At 37.0% G+C, this 21,890-nt stretch overlaps 1 protein-coding gene across 1 annotated transcript in view; it reads left to right on the top strand.

Annotated features, from left to right (window-relative positions):
* TAF3 (TATA-box binding protein associated factor 3) overlaps window positions 1-20,278 on the top strand; it is a 170,066-nt gene extending 149,788 nt beyond the window's left edge. The window contains exons 5-7 of the mRNA XM_079106994.1: window positions 13,462-13,711; window positions 16,603-16,709; window positions 18,287-20,278. Of these exons, the coding sequence (XP_078963120.1) occupies window positions 13,462-13,711; window positions 16,603-16,709; window positions 18,287-18,401 (472 nt within the window). The 3' untranslated portion in view covers window positions 18,402-20,278. The remainder of the gene's footprint in view (window positions 1-13,461; window positions 13,712-16,602; window positions 16,710-18,286) is intronic.
* The last annotated feature ends 1,612 nt before the right edge of the window (window positions 20,279-21,890 follow it).

The following is a 21,890-nucleotide window of genomic DNA, read 5'->3' on the forward strand; positions in this document are numbered from 1 at the left end:
CAGGGGTGCTTTACCACTGAGGTACATCCCTAGCCCTTTTTATTTTTTTTATTTTGGAACAGGGCCTCACTAATTCGCTGAGGCTGGCCTCGAATTTTCGATCCTCCTTCTCACCTTCCTAAGTCTCTGGGATGACAGGCATGTGCCACCACACCCAGTCTTGGACACTTTTTAAATAAATATTCTTTGTGTTTGTGAATTTTTTTTTTTCTTTTTTTGTGGTGCTGGGGATTGAACCCAGTGTGCTTACAAGGCAAGCACTCTACCAACTGAGCTATTTCCCCAGCCCCATTGTTAAAATGATTAACCAATTGTGAAAATCCTCTTCATCCTCATTTTGAAAGATCATTTGTTATTATCAAAGATATAATATTAAAGAGATGGTCTAAGAGGAGAATGACTCTGCAAGGTCAAGAGTATGACATAGACATGGGTATACACACACACATGTACACATATCACATATAGTCATTTATACTTGTTTTAGCCACACAAATGTGTGTGTGTGTGTGTATCTTACATGGCATAAATATTTACACGTGTTTTTTCCTTGCTGTAACAAAGGAAGATTAGAATTCATGTAAAACATGGTGATTTTTTATGAAAACCAGCTATTTTTAAATTTTAATATATTTTGAAGTGCTAATGTTGGATTTTTCCAAGCATGACTTTTTGATGACTGAATTTTATAACTCTCCAGTGAGATACAAATCTTAATCACAATCTTGTTCACTTTTCAAGTTCACTGAGTATCATCTTATTGCTTTTAATGTTTTCAAATAACTTGAAATGTTATTTGATTCTTTAAAAAACATAGAAAAAGGTGTGTTTTTATGGTTAACTTAAAACTTTAAAATGTTTTTACATAAAATCATCTTTTACTAAGTACTACTCATCCTCCTCTGTAGACAGTAGGCTCAGGGACTGTTGAAAGTAAAGTTTCATCCATGTTGAATGTTAAGTTTCATTTGTCTTTACTTTTCCTAATAGCCTCTTATTAACTGCACAGAAGCAAAAGCTTTCATAACATCTTTTGGAAATTCTGACCCCTGAGATTGGGAGGGTTGTTTTGTTTTGTTTGGTACTGGGGATTGAACTCAGGGGCACTTGACCATGGAGCCACATCCCCAGCCCTATTTTGTATTTTATTTAGAGACACAGCCTCACTGAGTTGCTTAGCGCCTGGCCATTGCTGAGGCTGGCTTTGAACTGGAAATCCTCCTGTCTGAGCCTCCCAAGATGCTGGAATCCCATTGAAAAGGGTCCTCAAAGTGCCTGCACACACAACACTGCTAGGGTTTATATTTTTTAAAAGTTATCTGCATTTAACAAATATTAATTTTATTATGTACATATACAAACTCTATCAGAGGAGATAGACTTGAATATGAAAAATTTGAATCAGATGTCCATTCTCAGGTACATAAAGTAAATGTCACAATAGAAGGTAGAAAGTGTAAAAGGCTAGAAGAGGTAATCTAAACTCACATACAAGTTCAAGTGATTACTTCCAGGTAGGAAGTGTTGGGGAAATGTGGAGAAAGTAGAATTTGAGTAGAGTCCTACAGGGCAAATAATATGTTGAAAGGAGAAAATCATAGAGGAAAAATAAAAACAAGGATGTATTAACTCAAATAACTAATCACATTAATAACCTTTCACTCTAAGCAGTTCCCATAGTATTCTATTGATACAGTAGTACATATACACTGTAGCTTTATTATATTTTATGATCCTAAATCATTCTTGATCGTATGCATATTGCCAACTTTTTAAAAAACAACATTTTAAGTGAACATTTTTAAACATGAGAGACTAAAATGATACATTTTAATATGCTCATCATCTGAATTGATTTAACAGTTTTTAAACTTTTGTCACACTTGCTTGATCTTTTTCTTCTTTTTTGTGACAGAACATTTCCAAGCAAACCCAGGCCTGATGTCATTCCACCTCTGTACACTTCAGTATGAAGCTCTAAACACATGCCTGTTGCTGGGCACAGCAGCACAGGCCTGTACCCAGCTACTCTGTAGGCAGAAGCAGGAGAATGGCGAGTTCAAGGCCAGACTTGGCAATTTAGCAAGACCCTGTTTCAGAATGAAAGGATTGAGGATTGGTTCTGTGGTAGAGCATACCTGGGTTCAATCTCAAGTACCACAAAATAATAATAACAAATTATAATATGACTGTTTTCTCCTGATTCAGTTGCAAACACCTGTAAGTCCCAGTGATTCAGGATGCAGGAAGATCTCAAGTTTGAGGCCAACTTAGGATACCCTGTTTAAAAATAAAATTAGAGGGCTGGGGATATAGTTGGTAGAGTGCTTGCCTCCCAAGCACAAGGCCCTGGGTTCAATCCCCACCACTGCAAAAATAAAATAAAATAAAATTAGAGAAAGGGTGGGGATGTAGCTCAATGGTAAAGTACCTCTGGATTCAACCCCTGGTACCACAAAAAAAATAAATAAATAAAATGCTGTTTTCTTATGTGATCAATGTTATTATCATGAAATATATGGATATTTTCCTTGCTGTTGTCTAATACATATTTAGATTTTGGTCTCAAAAATTCTTTTTTTTTTTTTTTTTTTTTTTTTCAAAACTTGTTTTGATGGTTGGTTGGTTTGAATCAGGACCCAAACCAGATTTAACACCTCTTAAGTACTTTTGACCTAGAGCTATTATTTCTATTCTACACTCCTTCCTCTTCCTCCTTTTTGCTTTCCAGTTGACTTTCTAAGGAAACCAGATAATTTATATAGTACAGTGTCTAATTTTCTGGATTTGTCTGTTTACTTCCTTTTTGTTTGTTTGTTTGTTTGTTTGTTTGTTGTACTGGAGATTTAATCCAGGAGCACTTAACCACTGAACCATATCCCCAGCCCTTTTCATTCTGAGACATTCTCTCGTTAAGTTGCTTAGGACCTCACTAAGTTGCTGAGACTGGTTTTGAATTTGTGATCCTCCTGCCTCAGCCTCCCAAGTCACTGGGGGATTACAGGCTTGTGCCACCATGTCTGGCCATTTACTTCCTTATGATGGAATTTAAATTATTATTCTATCCCTGGCCTTTTACTTCCTTATGATGGAATTTAAATTATTATTCTATCCCTGCAAGGGGCATTTAGCTCTAAAGACTTGGTTAGATTTAAGTTCACGTTTCTCTTTTCACAAGCTTATTTTGATGCTTTTTCTTCCTATGTCACCTCGGTAGCACATAATATCTGTGTATCATACCCTTAAGCAATGCTCTGTCAGTCATGTGATTAGGGAAATGGTAGCCTTTTTTATCCAGTTATTCCTCTCACACTTATTAGACAAAATCCTGCAATAAAGGTGTCCTTTTCTTCACCAACTAGGAAGTTTGGGTTACTCTGAAATATAGCTCAGCCAGGAGAGGCAGGATAAATGTTTAATTCTTTTTATTTGCCATTCTTCAGAGACAGGAGTTGATGGAGTTGGTACCATCTTTACCTCTAGTGATGATCAAGTGATCACTGGGTTTTAGTGAGGGTTTCTCTCTCCTTTCCCCTCTTCCCTCGTCTCCCTCTCTCCCTCTTCCTTCCTCCTTTATTTTTTTCATGTTCTAATTGTCTCGTCTTAACCAATGGTAGCTCCTTCATGTTTATTGGATTTTGGCATAGCCCCTTTTGTGTTTGAAAGCTTTCTTACTTCCTGTTATAAAATACTTTAAGTTTATTTATTTATTTACTTAGTCGTACTAGAGGTTGAACCCAGGGCCTTGTGCATGGACGGCAAGTGCTCTACCAATGAGCCCAATCCAAAAGTTTGTCTTTTAGTATATTTCCGTAGACCTGGAACTAGCCATTCCTTCCAGGAAAATTGATTCCATGTACTGGGAAATGTATTTTAGGAATCACAATCTGGTACTATAGGTTCCCATTGCTACTGGAATACTATTACTTATAAGCTTTTATAAGGCATAGGTCTACAAAATCGGTATATTTGAAAAGAAAAAAAAAATGATGACTTTATGTTATTTCCAGTTCAAATGTAACATTATTGTTACTTTTTTAAATGTCGTTCTGCTTCTTTAAAGAAATCTTGAGTGTTACCAACATTATCATAATTATTTTTTGCTTATTTTATAGGAACTATATAAACTAGTCTGAGTGTATTAATACCATTATTACTACTATTAACAGGAATAGTGAATGAAGTTAGATTACGATTTTCTTTTCAGAGTTTGACCTTAAAATAAATTCTGCTTTGGATGTGTGAACAAAATACTTTCCTCCTAAAGTCACCTGAAATGTTTTTTTTTTTTTTTTTCAGCATGATGGATATACTTTGAGGTTTATTCATTTCTGTTTATTTTCAATTCAAAGGCAATTTCTAAAAATTTAATTTTCTGAATATATAAATCATTTACCTGACTTCAAAGTTGAAACCTATGACAAGATACATCCAAAAAAGTCTGACTTTCATCTCTCCCTGTACCTAATACATTCCTTACCTTATAGATTACCATTTCAGTTTCTTTTATTTTAACTATTATCATATCCATCTATGTATCTTTGCAATTATGAGGAAATGGGCCTTATTCATTGCTTGTCTGAATATTAATGCCCTTTTAAGATATTTTACAGATTTTGAATATTTGACAATAGTAAAATAATTCAGGCCTCTCCCTTGGAAATGAATATTCTATAATGACTGTTTTTCTCTAATTACTTCATGCAATTTGTTTCATTTTTCAAATAGGTCATGCCTGCATTAAAAGATAAAATGTTTGCTACTTGATGTGTACTTGGGCTATGACAAGATAAAATATCCATTTTATGAGATGATGTAAATATTCAAGAGGCAAACCATGAGTTGAGGAATTAAATCCATTTATAGTTGCGTTATAATTATATGAATGTTAAAATTTGAGCTGTGAGGATCAAGAAGAATGAAGAATAATGATTGATGTGAAGAATCAACATAAAACTGATTCTCATAATTGTCTTTGTATATTTGATCAATGTGAAATATGGAAATGACTGTGTTACAGTTTGGCATCTTAAGTACTGATACTCTAAAATATAATTTCTCCCAAATTTTGAATATTTATTTATATACCTAAGTTAGAGAAAGTGAATACTTGACATATTAGTTTTCAATTTCCATATAAAAAAATGATCCCGAAACTTAGCAATTGAAAGCAACATGTGTCACTTCCTCGTTTCTTCCGGGGGCTGAGTGGTTCTGGCTCCACTCCTGGTCCAGTTGCTGGCTGGGACTGCAGTCATCAGAAGGCCTCCGCAGGGCCGGAGGATCTGCTCCACCCACACAGGCCTGGGAGCAAAAGGCACGTAGACTCCTTCATGAGGCCAGCTTTGGCCCCCCCAGAGCAGGTGGTACGAAAGGGAGCAAGGTTGAAGCTGCCGCGCATTCCGTGGCCTAGTCCTGGAGATCGCACGGAGTGGTCTTCACAGTATCCTGTCCCTCCCTTCAGTCTGAGTGTGCGAAGGCCAGAGGCCGACTCGCGCACTTGGGTGCTTGGTATTTCTGGGACTTAGATGAAGACTGACCAACCATGAGGTTGTATAGTAATACGACTTGTGAAATCTCAGTGATTTTTTTTTTTCTTCCTTCCATTTGTTGTGAGAAGGGGTTAGTTTAAAATACATCATGGGAATCTAAAGGCAGATGGTATATCAGAGTGTGATTAAAATATTAGATCTTAGGGATGGGGATATATCTCAGTTAGTAGAGTGCTTGCCTTGCATCCCCAAAGCCCTGGGTTCAATCCCCAGCACCACACACACACACACCAGAAAAAAAAAAAAAAAAAAAATAGGTCTTAGAAAAGTAAGCTATGATGTAAGGAACTTTTTTGTTTTTAATCAGTGTAGTTTTCCTCTTTTTCCCTTTTCAGGGGATTATGTAAAATTCATGGAAGTGATTACCACAGTTTTTACCTATAGTATCATTTTGTTAACATTTAAAAATGGCTCTTCACTTTTAGGGATAAGTAAGCCATTGTGAGGGAGCTTTTGAACTTCGTGTGCAGTTTAGTAGCCAGTTATTTGGACTTTGATAATTTAGATTACTCGTTTCATAGTGTTTGCACACAATAGCTGAATAATGAGGATCATTAAACTCCCTGTGCAGAACATATCCAAATTGTGTTTGCCTCTAACCTTGGAGGCTTTTGGGGGCTGGGGAGGCCAGGATTGGCTCTTTATTGACTTGTCAAGCTGTGAGTTTGCATTACAGGCCAAGCAGCTCATGACCCATTCTATTTATTTCACTGTTTTGTGGTGGGGAAACAGGTAAAGAAATCCTGCCTGAAGTCCCTCCTTGTGCACACCGGTATGAATAACCCCAGTGTTTATAGCAGTTAGGGTACTGTGACCAAATCCTCCAAAAGATGTAATGTTAGCAGCATGGCGCCATTGTGGGACACAGCTGTGGGCGGTATTGCTTTTCTCCATGAGTCACTGTACATTCAACAGAAAGCTCTGGAGGAGATTTGCTATGCAATTAAATAGCAGGGAAAAAGTGATACTTCAGGGAGAAACTTAAAGAAGCAAAACAACTGTATACAAATATGAAACAATAAGAAGTGGCAATGGAGGTGGCCAGTTGGAATCCAAAATTATTTTTACAATGGTCAGATTAGGTTAAATGTTGATAGTTTTCCTCACCAGGGATGAGAAACTATATTATGTGGTAGTGTTAATATTTTTCTATAATGCTGATAAAAAAATAATAAAAATATTGCCTTTAAAATTATGTTCAATTATCACAAATCACTGAGAAAATAAAATCAAAATAGTTAAAACTCTAATGCATTTTCTCTTAAACTTCACCAGAGTTGGGAAAGATGGCTCATTTTAGTGCCTGTGTAATACCAGTTGAATACCTTGTAAGGGGATAGGGTGGATTGTCAACACTGATCACCCACTTCCATTTTTCCTTTTATTACTCACACTTGAGTGAGAACTATATATGTATGTATGTTAATTACCTTGCACTAAACCCCACATCTTAAAGATTCCACCACCTACCATATCACACACACCCTGGACCCAGCACATGAACAAATGAACCTTCTAGAATGGACCACACCCAACCTATAGCCAGATCTAAAGCCTGTTCAAATGTAATTTAATTATGTAAAACCAATGGCATTGTTATATGTATTCTTTCTTTGCACCTCCCCTTGCCCTTTTGTTTTTGATCACTGTTAATGACAATGTCATCAATTTAGGTATACTAATTGTGCAGCTCTTTCATTTAACTTGGGGATTTTATGCTCATTCTTGTTTCCTTTTTTTTTTTTTCCTTATAAAACTTAGATTCTAATATACATATTATCCACAACCCTTTTTTTTGGATTAACATGCATATATGTGCGTGTGTGAATGTGTGTGTGCATGCGTGTATGTATGTTCTTGTGTGTGTGTGTGAGTGTCACCACTTCAATTAACAAGATGCAATATTGGACATAGTATTTAACCAATACCCTCTTTGTGGGTATTTTAGATAACAATCACTTTAGGTTTTTTTTTGTTTTGTTTTGTTTTTTTGCAGTAATAAACTGAATTACAAATGATACTGTTTACTCTTTATCTTTGCATAGTTATCTAATGATTTTTCTCAAGATAAATTTCTATAAGTGGAATTGCTGGTTAAGACTTACACATTTGTAAGGTGTTATAACCATTCAGAAATACCTTCCAGCCACCCTCTCGTTCCTCCAGTTTGACAGCGCCAAGTGTTGTTCATTTTATTTAATCTTTGTTTTAAAAAGACCTTTTATTGTTGTATTCATGTCTTTGATTACTATAAAGGTAGACCATATTTTTCTGTCTATTGCTGGTTTTGTTTTTTATTCTGTTTTACTTTTGTCCCTTTGCTCATGTTTGGGTGTTAGTTTTTTTCTTATTTGAAAGAATTCTTTACTTGGGTAAGAACTGAACCGTTTATCATGTATATTGCAAATAATTTTCTTCATTTTTTCTTTTGCCTTTTAACTTTGCTTATGATATTTTATGCCATATAAATCAGTTGTGCATTCAAATCAGTTTTTGAGAAACTTATGGTTTGAAAAACCTTTATGATCTTTGCTTGCAGTGAGATGCTTACATAATCTTTTCCTACGCCAAGATGAAAACATCTCCATTTGCTTATTTTTAGGGGTCTTCTTACTGTTTTCTTTACCGAATCTTAAAACTTTCTTGGATTTATGGTTTTTGAGATAACTGTAATTTGAGGGGTTTTTTCCCCCTAGTTGTATACCACCTTACAACTCATAATTGAGCTGATTCTCAATTGCAGATGACCGCTGTCATTAGAGCACGTGAATATCAGTTATTTTAGGCAGTAGGTTCAGTCTTTACTCCAACAAACAAAATAGCTAACAAAAATTAAAGCTGAAACAAAATGGGAAATGAACATGAATATGATGAAAGTATATTCTTGCATGTACAAATATGCCTTTATTCTGTGTCATTGAAATGCACTAATTATGTGTGTGTGTGTGTGTGATTTAAAATGGTAAATTCCTAAATTCTTTGCAAGTAGGTTTCTAAGTTCTGACCTATCAGTCGTTCCGACCTATCAATCCTGTTGTCTCCCTTTTATCTCTCTTTGTTGTTATAAAATTATTTGTGAGTAAATGATGTATCCAGAGTGGTAGACAAAACTGGGTATGGTGACTCATGCTTGTAATCACAGCTATGCAGGAGCATCACTTGAGCCCAGGAATTCAAGTCCAGCCTGGACAACATTGTGAGACCCCATCTCAAATTGCTGCACAGATGAATGAATTTTAGTGTAACAGAGTATGAGAAGCTTGGGCTGGGGTTGTGGCTCAGTGATAGAGCGCTTGCTTAGCACACATTAGGCACTGGTTCAATCCCCAGCACCACATAAAATCTAAAAGGTATTGTGTCCATCTATAACTAAAAAAGTATTCAAAAAAAGAATACGAGAAGCTCATCATATGATTTCAAATTGCACAGATTGCACCTGACTTTAAAAAGATTACCACTTGTTGGATTTTGGTGAGGTATCAGAGATGAATTTACACTATTATCTGAAAAGACCTTTAAAATATTCCTTTTCCCATTTACATATGCATGCACTAAAGGAGGTTTGCAAAAATATACAATATTGCCAGTCTTCACAAATTTTTTTGTCTTTGAAAATATAGTCATTTTCACACACAACAAAAATAAGATGTCATCTGTTAATGTGTAACGGGTTCATTGTTGTTACTTTTAGGTGTCTCATTTTTTGTTGTTGCAATCTTGGGGATTGAAACCAGGGCCTCACACATGCTAGGCAGGTACTTTAACCAGTGAACTACATCCCCTGCACTACTATTTTTAGATGAATATTTATTTTAAATGTTTATTTAAAACATTAAATAAACATTAAATATTTATTTTAAAATAAATATTTTAAAATTTCTCAGTGTAACTTTTAATATGACACATATTGAAAAGTACAGTACACCTTTTTAAAGCTTCTTCATTTTGAAGAATGTAAAGGGGATTTAGGGTCAAAAATACTGAGGATTTCTCCTTTGAGTTTCTTTTAGTAAAGGCCTTCAGGTGGCAAATCCTTAGCTTTTGTTTGCCTGAGAATGTCTTTTTTTTTTCACCCTTGTTTCTAAAATACATTTTCAAAGACAAAATTTATTTTTCTTTGACACATTGAAGATTTTATTCCGCTGTCTTCTAGATTTTATCATTGCTGGTTGAGAAGGCACCTCACTGCTCTTCAGATTTTTCTCATCTGTAATGTTTTATGGCTTCACTTTGTTGTGCCTTCATAGAGATTTTAGTTTTATTTATCTTGCCTGAGGTTTGTTGAGCTTCTTAAATCTGCAGATTAGTATCTTTCATCAGTTCTGTAAAAGTTTTAGATTTTCTTTGTTAACATTTGTCTCTGCCTGTTTTTCCTCCAGAGATGTGATCATACATACTATTGAGATCTTTTCGTTATATTCTCTTTGCTTCTTCAGGTTATACTCTAAAAAGTTTCTTGTGTCCTACTACTCAGCTTATAATTTTGTATTTATTTCTAATCTGCCTTTAAATCTACCAAGCGAGTTTTAAATCTGATACTGAAGTTATTCATTCCTAGGTCTGTGTGGGCCTTTTCAAATCTGCTGGGTCACTCATCATGATTTTCTGCCACCTGCAGATATTTTCAAGCTTTGCCCTTTTTTTAAAACTAAGCAGAGTTATTTTAAAGTTGGCAATTCTAGTAACCGTGGTATTTATATGGGTCTCTCTTTACTGGCTGTTATGTCTTCTTGTTCTGCCTGATATTACCTCACATCCTCAGTGTCTGGTTATCTTTATTTATGTATTGCTTTTTTTCTTAACTATTTACTGTATTAATAATAGAAGGCCTATATTTTAAGTCAATTCCTCTCAGGATGATTTGTGCTTGGTGCTTATGTGCATTATAAATCTAGATTACTTTAAATATAAGATCCTAGAACATCAGAGGTGTACATGGGATTCTGATTTCATTTTCACCTTCTTTTGTAGTCCTTTGGAACCCCTTGATATGAGTAAGGAGTTCTGGTAGACTTTCTACTTTGCACAGGTCCTGGGCTTTGATATCTTCTTTATCAAAACAAAAAGTAGAGCCAGGTGTGGTGGTGCACGCCTGTAATCCCAGCGGCTCAGGATCAAGAGTTCAGAGCTAGTCTCAGCAAAAGTGAGGCACTAAGAAACTCAGTGAGACCCTGTCTCTAAATAAAATAATAGGGCTGTGTATGTGGCTCAGTGGTCAAGTGCCCCTGAGTTCAATCCCTATTACAAAAAAGGAAAAAAAAATTAGATTTGCCTAATGTGTAAAATTCTCTCAGGGCAAAAACACCTGTTCTTCTCTCTGTGGGTTCTTGCTTTTCTGTTTAGTTTTGGTTCTGGCAACCGTGTATTAAACCATTATGGAAAACGGCATTCAAAAATAGTACGTTTTATAATTTTAGAGAATTCCTCCCCTCTGGACATAAATGCATAGCAATAACTTTGAACTCCTCTCTTGTATATAAAGCAAACCTCATTAGTGAGCACTGAGAGGCAGTGTAGGGTAGTTAAGGTCCCTGGTTCTAAAGTCAACCTACTCTAAATCCTGGCTGTGTCACACAGTAATCTATATAAATTTGTACAAGGTAATTACTTTCTCTGCCTTTGTTTCTCATCTGCACAAAGAATACCTCAGCTTACCTCATTTGATTGTCATGAGTATCAAATGAGGTAAGGCAAGAAAACATTTAGTGCAGTGCCCAGCCCAGAATTGGCTTTCAAGTGTTTAGAGAATCTGGGCACAAAGTAAATGCTCAATAAATATTCACTATTAATTATGTTATGCATTTATCAAGTGTCTCCTGCATAAACAGACCTGTTAAGTTATCTTAGTCTTTGGCCCCATCCAAATTAGGAAGGTAATCATACTTGAGGAAATAAGCAGGAAGCAATTAGACAGCAGTAATTGAGGGGTTTATTGGTGGTGGTGGTATTTGTATGTTAAGGATCGAACACAGAGAATCAAGCATGCCAGGCACATCTCTACCACTGAGCTGCACCTCCGACTCCAGTAACTGGTTATTTGCTTAAATAATGGTGGACTTATTGGAATAATTTAACGTTTGAAGTCTTTACTTATGTTGAGGTTCTCACTACATCCCTCAGAGGTGACTGTTTATTTTTACTTTGTAAAAAAAGTAGAGCCTCACAAGTTATTTTAGTTTTTTGTCACTGACAAGAACAACTTAGAGGAGGAAAAGTCTATTTTGACTCAGTTTCAGAGGTTTAGTCCATGGTTGGCTGACTTCTTAGCTCTGGGCCCAAGGTGAGGCAGAACATCATGGCAGAAGGGTGTGGCAGAAGAAAGGCAGGACATGACAGGGTGCAGAGAAAGAGCTCCACTCACCAGGAACAAAATATAAACCCTAAGGCACACCCCCATGGGCTGCTTACTCCAGCCATGCCCAGCCTGCCTCCAGTTACCACCCAGTTAATCCACGTCAGTGGCTTAATCCACTATGAAGTTACAGCTCTCATAACCTCTTCATTTCACCTCTAAATATACCTGCATCGTCTCACAGCTAAGCTTTTGGGGAATACCACATCTAAACCATAACAGAAATTAAGTGTGAAACAGTAGTGAGACATTAGTGCAGTTGTTTCATTTATTAATTTATTTATTTGACTGTTTTTGTGGTGCTGGGGGATGAAACCCAGGGCCTTACACATGCTGGGCAGATGCTCTGCCACTGAGCTGCATCACCAGTCCCTGATACAGGCAGTTTGTTTTGTGTCGTTTTGTTTGGTATTAGAGAGTGCTCTACCACTTAGACACACCCCCAGCCCATTTTTGTTATTTTGAGACACAGCCTCACTAAGTTGTTTAGGGCCTAGCTGAGTTGATGAGACTAGCTTCAAATTTGTGATCCAGAGTTGCTGGGATTACAGGTGTGCGCCACCATACCCAGCGATACAGTCATTTTAGAGAGCAGTTTGGTGATGGTGGGGAGTGGCAGTTGGTGGCCCAGCACCTTTATTTCTTGAAGTAGAACTTAGGGAAATTCTTAAGCATAATTACAAGCTAACATGTAACACTTACAAATGGATATGTTCTACCTTTAAAAAGTTGACAAAAAAGTCAGCTTTTTCATACCATGGAATATTCTATAGTAATTTAAATGAATAAATTGTATAGATCTATGTGTATCAACATGGATAAACCAAGAGACATCAAAGTAAGTGGGAACTGGGCAAGATGGCCCATACCTGCAATCCCAGCTACTCAAGAGTTCAAGATCAGCCTGGGCAACTCAGCCAAGGCCTTGTCTCAAAATATAAAAAGGGTTTGGCAACATGGCTCAGTGGTAGAACACTCCTGGGTTTGATTTCCCAGCCCTGCAAAAAATTAAAATTAAAAAAACTAAGTGGGAAAAACTGGTTATAAAGGATACACACACACACTCCTTAAAGCACATCAAATAATAACAGTATGTATTGTTTCTGAATATCTACAAAGGCAGAATTGCAAAGAACAAAAATATAAAAACACCTGTGGGCCTTAGCACAGTGCCTGCTGGAGGAGAGAAGGAGACTCATCTGAAGCCAACACAGGGTATATGATTCAGCCACAGGAAAGGATAACCCATCTATTGCATTTCTATGAAAAAGCACATATATAAAGTGCATTTCTATGAAAAAGCACATATATAAAGTGCAAAAAGAAGTTCTAAATAACGGGCCATTGAGGAGAAATTTGGGAAGATAAAAATCAGTCCAAACAAGTTGAGGTAAATTGATAAAGACCTTGAACTCTGAGTTCTTTAACTGTCTCTGGACTTCTAAAAAAATATTTTGCTACTAAAAGAAGTAAGTTATTTTGTGATAATTTTTTTAAAATATGTGGTTTGATTCAATTATCTGATTTTTGACTTCTACTTTTCTCTTTTGTTAACAGTGTCATCAGCAAAGTGGTTCCAGCCCCCGAGGCTAAGCCAGCCCCTTCTCTGAATAGACCCAAAACCCCACCGCCAGCCCCAGCCCCTGTACCTGTGCACGTGAGCCCTACGCCCCTACCACTGCCACTCCTCGCCCAGGCCGCAGCGTGCCCAGCTCTGATGCCATCTCCGTCCCCTGCCATCTCTGGAGCAGGAAGCTCCAAAGCCCCTGTGCGAAGTGTGGTCACTGAGACAGTCAGCACCTATGTGGTATGTGTACTTCATTGTCACAGTAGTGAAGAGAGCATTACTTGAGAACCTATCATGAGTGACGTGTGTATCATCATTGAATCTTGGAGGCAACCCTTCAGGACCAGAAAAGTATTCATTGTATTTTCGAGCTTTTGGTTAAAGAGCATTACAATGTTTGCATATTTGGTCTCCACGAATAATGTCAAAGCATTGTTTTTCATTTACTTTATATTATTTTGGAATATGACCATATGCCTATATACGGTAATCTCAAGGTAGAATTTATATAGATGACTAATGAAATTTAAATTCCATATTGAATTTCTTGATCAAGCAATTACATTATTCACTTAAGAATATAATTTATGTAATATGCATAGATTTTATGAGCCAGCTGGTGTTTCTGAGTTACAACACTAATTATATTTTATTGGCTAAGATCCAGATTATTAAATAGAAATGAACTTTTGGGCCACAGAGCTTCCCAAGTATCCAAGCATGACTTTAGATGTAAAACCCACCATATTGAATAAGTCCACATCATCCCAGGATTCTTTTTAAGTGTTTTCCCCATACTTACCAGTATCAGATTTTATTCACACCCTGAATCCAGTCTAGTAATGACGTACTTATAGATTCTGAGAACTAGAGATGTATCTCAGAGGTAGATTGCCTGCCTAGCTTGACCAAGGCCCAGGTTCAATCCCCAGTACCGCCAAAAAGAAAAGAGAAATTAAAAAAACAGAAATAAAGAAACGCTCTGTGGGCACTGTAGAGTACACACGCACAACACGTTTTTGGTGCATTGAAGCATCGACATCGTATGGCTCCAGCTATGGAGACTGGGATGCATTATCTTAGTGGTGGAAGGCATTGTGGGAAGTGTCAGGGGCACTCACAACATCTCCTGTTACAAACCATGAAACATTACATTCTTAAAGGAGTTAAGAAGGAAATTTCAGCAAATAATTAAGTATTTGAAACATTCCAGTGAAACAAAATAGAAAAAGAAAATATTCAATATATTCAGAGAGAATACAGATATGAAAAATTTACAAAAATATTGTCAATTCAAGACAGAATAGAAGATGTGATATAAAAAACTGTGATCATCAAATTGAATAATTGAAGGACCAGTTGTATAGGTGTTTAATCTAGGCAACAGCTCTCCACATGTGTTAATTAGGAAAAACTTTATACTTAATCTCCTCAACATCCATTTGTTTATAGTGGATGTTTGCACTAACTCTGTGGGGATGGGTCTGATTGGAATTGACACTGTTGTTGAAAAGGCTTCTAATTCCTAACGAGACACTTTGTAGACAGGACAGAATGTGTGATTAGGGCAAAAAGGCTGATCTTGTTACTGCCTAAAGGTATGGTGTTAGAGATGTCACCTAAATTCTAGTAGCTATAGTTTTCTCATTCTTAACCTATCCAAAGCTTGTTTTACAATGGTTAAATAAAGTAGTAGTATATATTTGAAAGCACTTAGTAAACTGTGAAGTGGTGGGTGTAATTATGAATGTTATGTTGAATTTCTTATGTCGCACAGTCTCAGCTTGATAATTACAAGAAAGGTCAACCAGCAGCAGGACTGCCCATGCACGAGAGGCCCCGGGCATAGGATGCCAGAGCGGTGTCACCCCAGGAGAGCTGGTGCATGGTGTCTGCTGGTCCTGTCCCCTTGAGAGTCTCTCCTGAAATTAGAAAAGACTAGGTCAGAGCTACCCACCAGGTTCCTTAGGAAGTTTTTATATCATTGTAATTGGCCTTGTAGAGATTTTTGCAAAAATAGTTGGCTTTAGCTGTGCAGAGTCACAGGCCTATAATCCCAGTGACTTGGCAGGCTGAGGCAGGAGGATCACAAGTTCAAGGCCAGTCTCAGCAACTTAGCGAGTCCCTAATCAACTTAGAGAAGCTCTAATCAACTTAGAGACCCTGTCTCAAAATAAAAAACGGAAACACACACACACACACACACACAAAGTTAAAAATACAAAAAAATAAAATTAATATAAAAAATGAAAAATGGGCTGGGGATGTGGCTCAGGGGTCACATGCCCTTAGGTTCAATCCCCAGTACAATAAATAAAGAAATAAACAAACACAAATAAATAAAAATAAATTTTAAAATTTAGCTTTTACTTATTGCCTTTATTCCCCTATTGCAGAAGTATTTCCCCCAGATTCATTTTGATAATGTGAAATTTGAGGAAGTGGTACAATTGGGGATGCTTACGTATTTAGAATTGCTAGGTTAATAAAGTAAATTCAGAGCCTACAATATTTATAGCAAAATAATGTTTAAATGTGTAGCTCTTTGGCCTCCTGAGCCCCTTATTTCATTTGCCCTTTAGTTGATTGTACTTTTCTAAAAATGCCATAAAGGGAATGGAAAGTTACTTAGTAACTACTCTTTTATATCCTTGATCTTATCATCCAGTTCAGGGGAAGGGTTTGGCTAATGAGTAATAAGGGGACACCTGCACACGGGCACATGTATTAATCCCATGCCGAGGAATGTGATGGAGGGAACTACACACGGTGAACTCTGTAGTTTTCAGGAATGTCGTCACTGCCTTGAAGACCCTAATCATTAAAAAATTCTGGTAAAGGATTTTTTAGATATGCTCACAGATTATCATAAAAATACTTTGGCTTTTTATGACTATAGAGTTTAGGATATTCATTAGAAGTGTCTTATCATTGAGCTTTTTCTTTTTCACATGATTCCAGAACACTGATGTCCATGATCATGGCTTTGAAAAGTGCTAATCTATGATATTTTTAGCTTAATTTGTCAGTTTATCCAGTTTATAAGTATAACATAATAATTCCTATCTGGCCTCTTTTTGGTTCTTCTTCCCTGTTCCCCATTTCTGCTCCTTCCCCTATGATAACATCAGATCCGAGATGAGTGGGGCAATCAGATCTGGATCTGTCCTGGTTGTAACAAACCTGATGATGGGAGTCCGATGATCGGCTGTGACGACTGTGACGACTGGTACCACTGGTGAGTCTCAGAGCACCTCCAGCCGCACGCAGTGGCTGCTGCTCAGTCAGGACAGCACAGCTTAGGGCCTTCAGACCAACGCAGCTCCCCTCCTCGGAGCAACACGTGGAGCGAAATCATGCAGCACAGAAAATGAGGCTAATCTCAAAGACCAAGAGCAGTGTTGTTCTTCAGCCTCAGTTCTGGATATTTTGCTTATATACCCTTTTTGTGAAAATAAAGTAGAGGAGAAATGCACCTCATCAGCCAGGAAGGACGTTGGTGTGGAGGACAGTAGCTGCCATGGCTTCTGCCATGGCTTTGACGAAACCTCAGATGCGGGGTCTTCTGGCCAAGCTCTGTGATTTCGTATTTTTGGAGCATTCATGGGGTTGCAGCTCTCTGTAAGTCTGTGGCTAAACCAAGAGAGAAGCCGTATGCAGATTTCTATAGAAATTATGATTCCATGGAAGATCTTGAGGAGGTGAAGAGGGCTGGTATCTTTCAGAATGCAAAGTGATTTGGGGAATATAAAGAATGTATTTGGATTGAATTCCTTAAAAGTTTGTAACCAACTTGTGCTCCTGAACTATAAAACATGAATATGTGGGCTAAGGAATAGTTTTTCTTGGTAAATAAACAATTAACAAATGCTGAGGGGGAAAACATGAGAGGAAGCCAGGTGTGGGGGCACTCGCCTCTACTCCCAGTGACACTGAAGGCTAAAGTAGGAGGATCCCAAGTTCCAGGCCAGCCTCAGAAATTTAGAAAAACCCTGTCTCAAAATAAACAGGGCTGGGATGTAACCCAGTACACAAGAGTCTGTGTCCAATCCTCAGCGCCCCAAAAAATGAAAAATAAAAAATAAAATGAAAGGAGATGTAGACGCTTCCCTTTCCTTCCTCTCCATTAATGGAACATTACAGAAAATCCCATTAAAAGGTGAGCTCTAGGTAAACTTAGTACAAACTGCAGAAATAAAGACAGCTTATCTGTTTCTTAAACCTCTTCAGTAATTCACCAAAACTGAAGAAATGTGACCAAAATATATACAATCTTCTTATTTTGTCTTTAAAATATCAGATTTTAAAAGATGTCTGTTCAGTTATGATGTATGATATCTAGAAAATAAAAACAAAGCCATTGCTCAGAAGAATTAGACTACTCCTGGCTGAAAGAATGAATGAACTAATTAAAGTCTCCAATGGGGCCTGTAAAAGAGGCATTATAAAATGTAATCGCAGGGGGTGGAAAAGATGGTGGAATGAGAGTGACATCATTACCCTATGTACACGTATAATTTCTTGAATGCTGTGACTCCACATCACGCACAACCGAGAAATGGAAGGTTGTGCTGCATTTGTGAACAATGAGTCAAAATGCAGTCCTGCTCCCGTGTATAACTAAGTAGAACAAACGATAAAAATAAATAAATAAAATATAAGCAAATGCCCAACAAGAGTGCTACATAAATCCAAGCCATTTAACTTTGATTTCTGGGAAATATTTCATAGACTCCAAAAATTATTTTAAAACATTGAAAGAAAAAGAATCAACATATATAAAACTTGTTTCTTTGAATCTATTTCTAACGTTAGGCCCTGTGTGGGAATAATGGCCGCACCACCAGAAGAAATGCAATGGTTCTGTCCCAAGTGTGCCAACAAGAAGAAGGATAAGAAGCACAAGAAAAGGAAGCACCGAGCACACTGACCGCTCCACACGGACTGGACCAAGCAGTGTCAGCTTGGGCTTCGTCCCTGGCTCCTCTGGAGGGAGCTGGTGCAGTTCTGCATCCCGTCCCCCTGATCCCTCTAGACAGTGAATCTGGGAAGACCAAGGACAAGAACGCGCCATCCACTCTGGATTTTCCCTTCTGAACACACTGGCCTATGGTTCGGTGGTGGTGTGACAAGGAGAACTCTACACTAGAGGTGTGGCCTCAGGGCTGCCCACCTCCATTTTTCTATTACCAGTGACAAGTATTATTAATAAAAAAGACCATACATCTTCCCTTTTGATTTCCTTCATTCTCTCCAGGGCCTTTTCATTAAGGTATTAGATGAGAAAATAATGTGTAAACTGCCTTGACTGTAATTTAAGGATGATATCATTAGTCTGTATACAGTTTTCAACTCCTTCCCTCTATAGTAAGATAATCATAATAACATAAAAGAAAACTCCAGTTGGAGTATTGGTAAATATTTTTGTGATGAGAATATATGAAGCTTCCCCCCCAACCCCATTTTTAGTACTAACATGTAAAATGTTCAGGCTTTTGTGAAATACCTTATATTTTTTAAGAAAAAGGTTTCTATCATGTCCTGTTTGCTTCTGCGCAAATTATTTTTGTTTAACGTATTTTATATCTCTGTTGCATTCTAATTTTGCCCTTTAAACTGCTGGAGTCACTTCTCACTGCTTGTACATTTCACCAACTTGTATAAAAAACTCTTCATACTAAAAAATTTCCCTTAATGTAAATAATAAATATTTATGAAGTAGTTATTTTTTAAATTTTTATCGTGTTTAATTCTGGCTTTCTCTGAAATCCACGGTGATTTCAGCCATGTCTGTAATTACTGCTGTATATAAGCAAAGAGCCTAGAGAAAAAGAGCCATAGTTCAGAGTGATTTACCTTGAGCTGAATGGACCCGTGCAGTGCCCAAAACGTTGTCGGGGAAAAGGACCCTAGCAGTTGGAAGGAAAACAAAGCAATTTAAATCTAGAGTTTATGATTTGAAATTGTTTTGTTTGTTATCTGTTTTGTTTTTGTAAATTTCTTTGACATTAAAAGGACATATAGGTTCCATGGAAGTAAAAAAAAGGAAAAAAAAAAAAACATACTGTAGCATTTTGTGTTTATATTGTTCTATTTCTACAAATTTGTTCATTGATATTGTGCTTTAAGGCTGAAATGAAGTATATTATGAATTTTTTTTTAAAGAAAACTCATCAAATTTCAGGGTATCACAAAACTTTATTATATTACTATACTGCCCACTATTTATTATATGTTATAGATATCTGAAAGGTAAACCAAATATTTTATTTTTAATGTAAAAACATCAAATTTAACTTTATTAGCATATTTTAGCAACTTTTGGAATAAATATGGACTTTTACTTGATTTCAAAATAATCCCAGTTTGGGCCCGTGTAATGGATATCTTGAATATTAGCATATGGGCTTTGAACCTAATACAAATATATTAATAGAAAATGTGATTTTTTTATTGCCAAATCAATTGATATTAGTGTGTGAATTAGTCATGTTTTAAAACATTATGTGATTACAGAAATGTGGTTTTCTGCCATGAATGTTAAGCTGCAAATCAGTGGAAATGGAGTAGACCTTTTAAGAGTGCAGGATATCATTACCCTCCTTGTTCCAAAGGCCAGAATTTTTCTATCCCTTCAAAAACAACAAAGCATCTATGTTGAGATATGTGGTTTTTGTTTTATTAATTTGAGATCATTCTAAATACTTTATACAGTATTTTCACATGCACAAATATACCCATTAGTGCTTTTTGGAGAAGGATGAGGGGTGGGGGAAGTGCGAAATAAAGATTATTGGCTATTTCATAGTTTGCTTTTCCATTTTCTTTATTTAGGATTTAGTTCCTTGAGGCATGGTCAGTGGGTCTAAAGTTGCCACGTTTAAGTGAGCAGGTCATGCTACTGAAATAATAACGGAGGTGCCTAGATAGAACTTTTCCCCCAATCCTACTGTCTGAGAGACTTCAGCCCACACTACATTTAAGGAATTTCAATCAGTTTGTTGTCCCTTGCTATTTCATGGTTGCTTTCCTAAATCCAGTTCATGATTTTATAAATGGTCTTTGCAATAATAAAACCAAAGAATCATTTTCAGGGGGCTGGATGGCTCAAGGGATTAGTAATGGAATACAGAGCCTTTCACCTCTAGGTCAGTGAGTCGAATCCAGTCCAGGTCACTAGAGACCAAAAGTTGTCACCATCTTACGACTGTTCAGTGGCCTGTGTGAAATGAACTGGTGGTCTCAGTCTCTACTGGATGGCTGTCTGTGACACAAAGCAAAGGAAGTTCAAAAAACTGCAAAAAGAAATGTGGATTAGGAAATAAAACATCTATGTTACAAAGAAAAGTTAGAAAGTCGGTCATAGTCAATCTCCAAAAAGGAATAAAGAAGAAAAAGAGACCAACTTATAAATCACAAACATTGCAATGAGAAGCAGAGATTGCTTTACTTTCCTTAAATGAAGTTCAACAAAGCAGGAAAAGAAAAGGCCTGTACTGGCTGAGAGGACAGGAATAAACCAGGGAGCATGACTTAATGATGAGAAAAATGGCAGGTAGCCCAAACAATGAGAAAAAACGGGTTTGACTTTTGAGAGAGAAGAAAGTGTCAAGCAGCAGGAGTGGGAGGAGCCACTGTGACTGAACTGATGCAGAGGAATGAGAGGTATTTCCCTTTGCAGGGCTAGAGGTTTCCCCGTTGTCAGTAAAGTGTGACCCGTTTTCATTTATCGGCACTATCATTTGAGTGGCATCCATACTTTATAAAGAGAGGCAGTCAGGAAAAGAACTTACCTGGCTAGTGATTTTATTGGAGGCGACGGTATTTAAGAAATAGACACTCGCAGGAAACTGAGCTGCTCTTCTGGTGTGATAATCTGCCTTTGGGGCCAGGTGTAACTGGCAAAGCATAATTTCTGTGGCCAACAAGGTGTTTCTCTTCCAAAGGTGTCTGGCAGTAAGTACAGGGAGGATCTTTATCCTCGGTCTGATTTGTGGTTCCAAACGTCCTGAAGAAAATCCGAGGCTATCAGAGTATTCTGACTTTGTCAGGCTTTTTTTCAAGAGATAAAATATAGTGCATTACTGTGTCACCTAAACCGCTTTTGTTCTCCTTTCAATAGGACGATTAAACAAAGACCTACTAACCAAATTAAAGTATAAAATGAACACTGAGATCTGGAAACCTTGCCATCGAGGATGCTAATGAATGAAGTTCACTGGAGGCGTGCTGGCTAAGTTTTCAATACAAATAGTTTTATGGCCAATCTCTTCAGATCATAGCAATGTTCTTTAGAAGTTTAAGTCTAAAAAGTAGATGAGTTACCTTGACTGAAGAATAAAATAGATAATGTCCTGAATAACATCTCTTTCCACAATGGTATCAGTCATTTCTGCTAGGAAACCATTTCTTTGAGAAT

This window comes from Sciurus vulgaris (assembly GCF_902686455.1).
Source record: "Sciurus vulgaris genome assembly, chromosome: 12".
Lineage (NCBI taxonomy): Eukaryota > Metazoa > Chordata > Mammalia > Rodentia > Sciuridae > Sciurus > Sciurus vulgaris.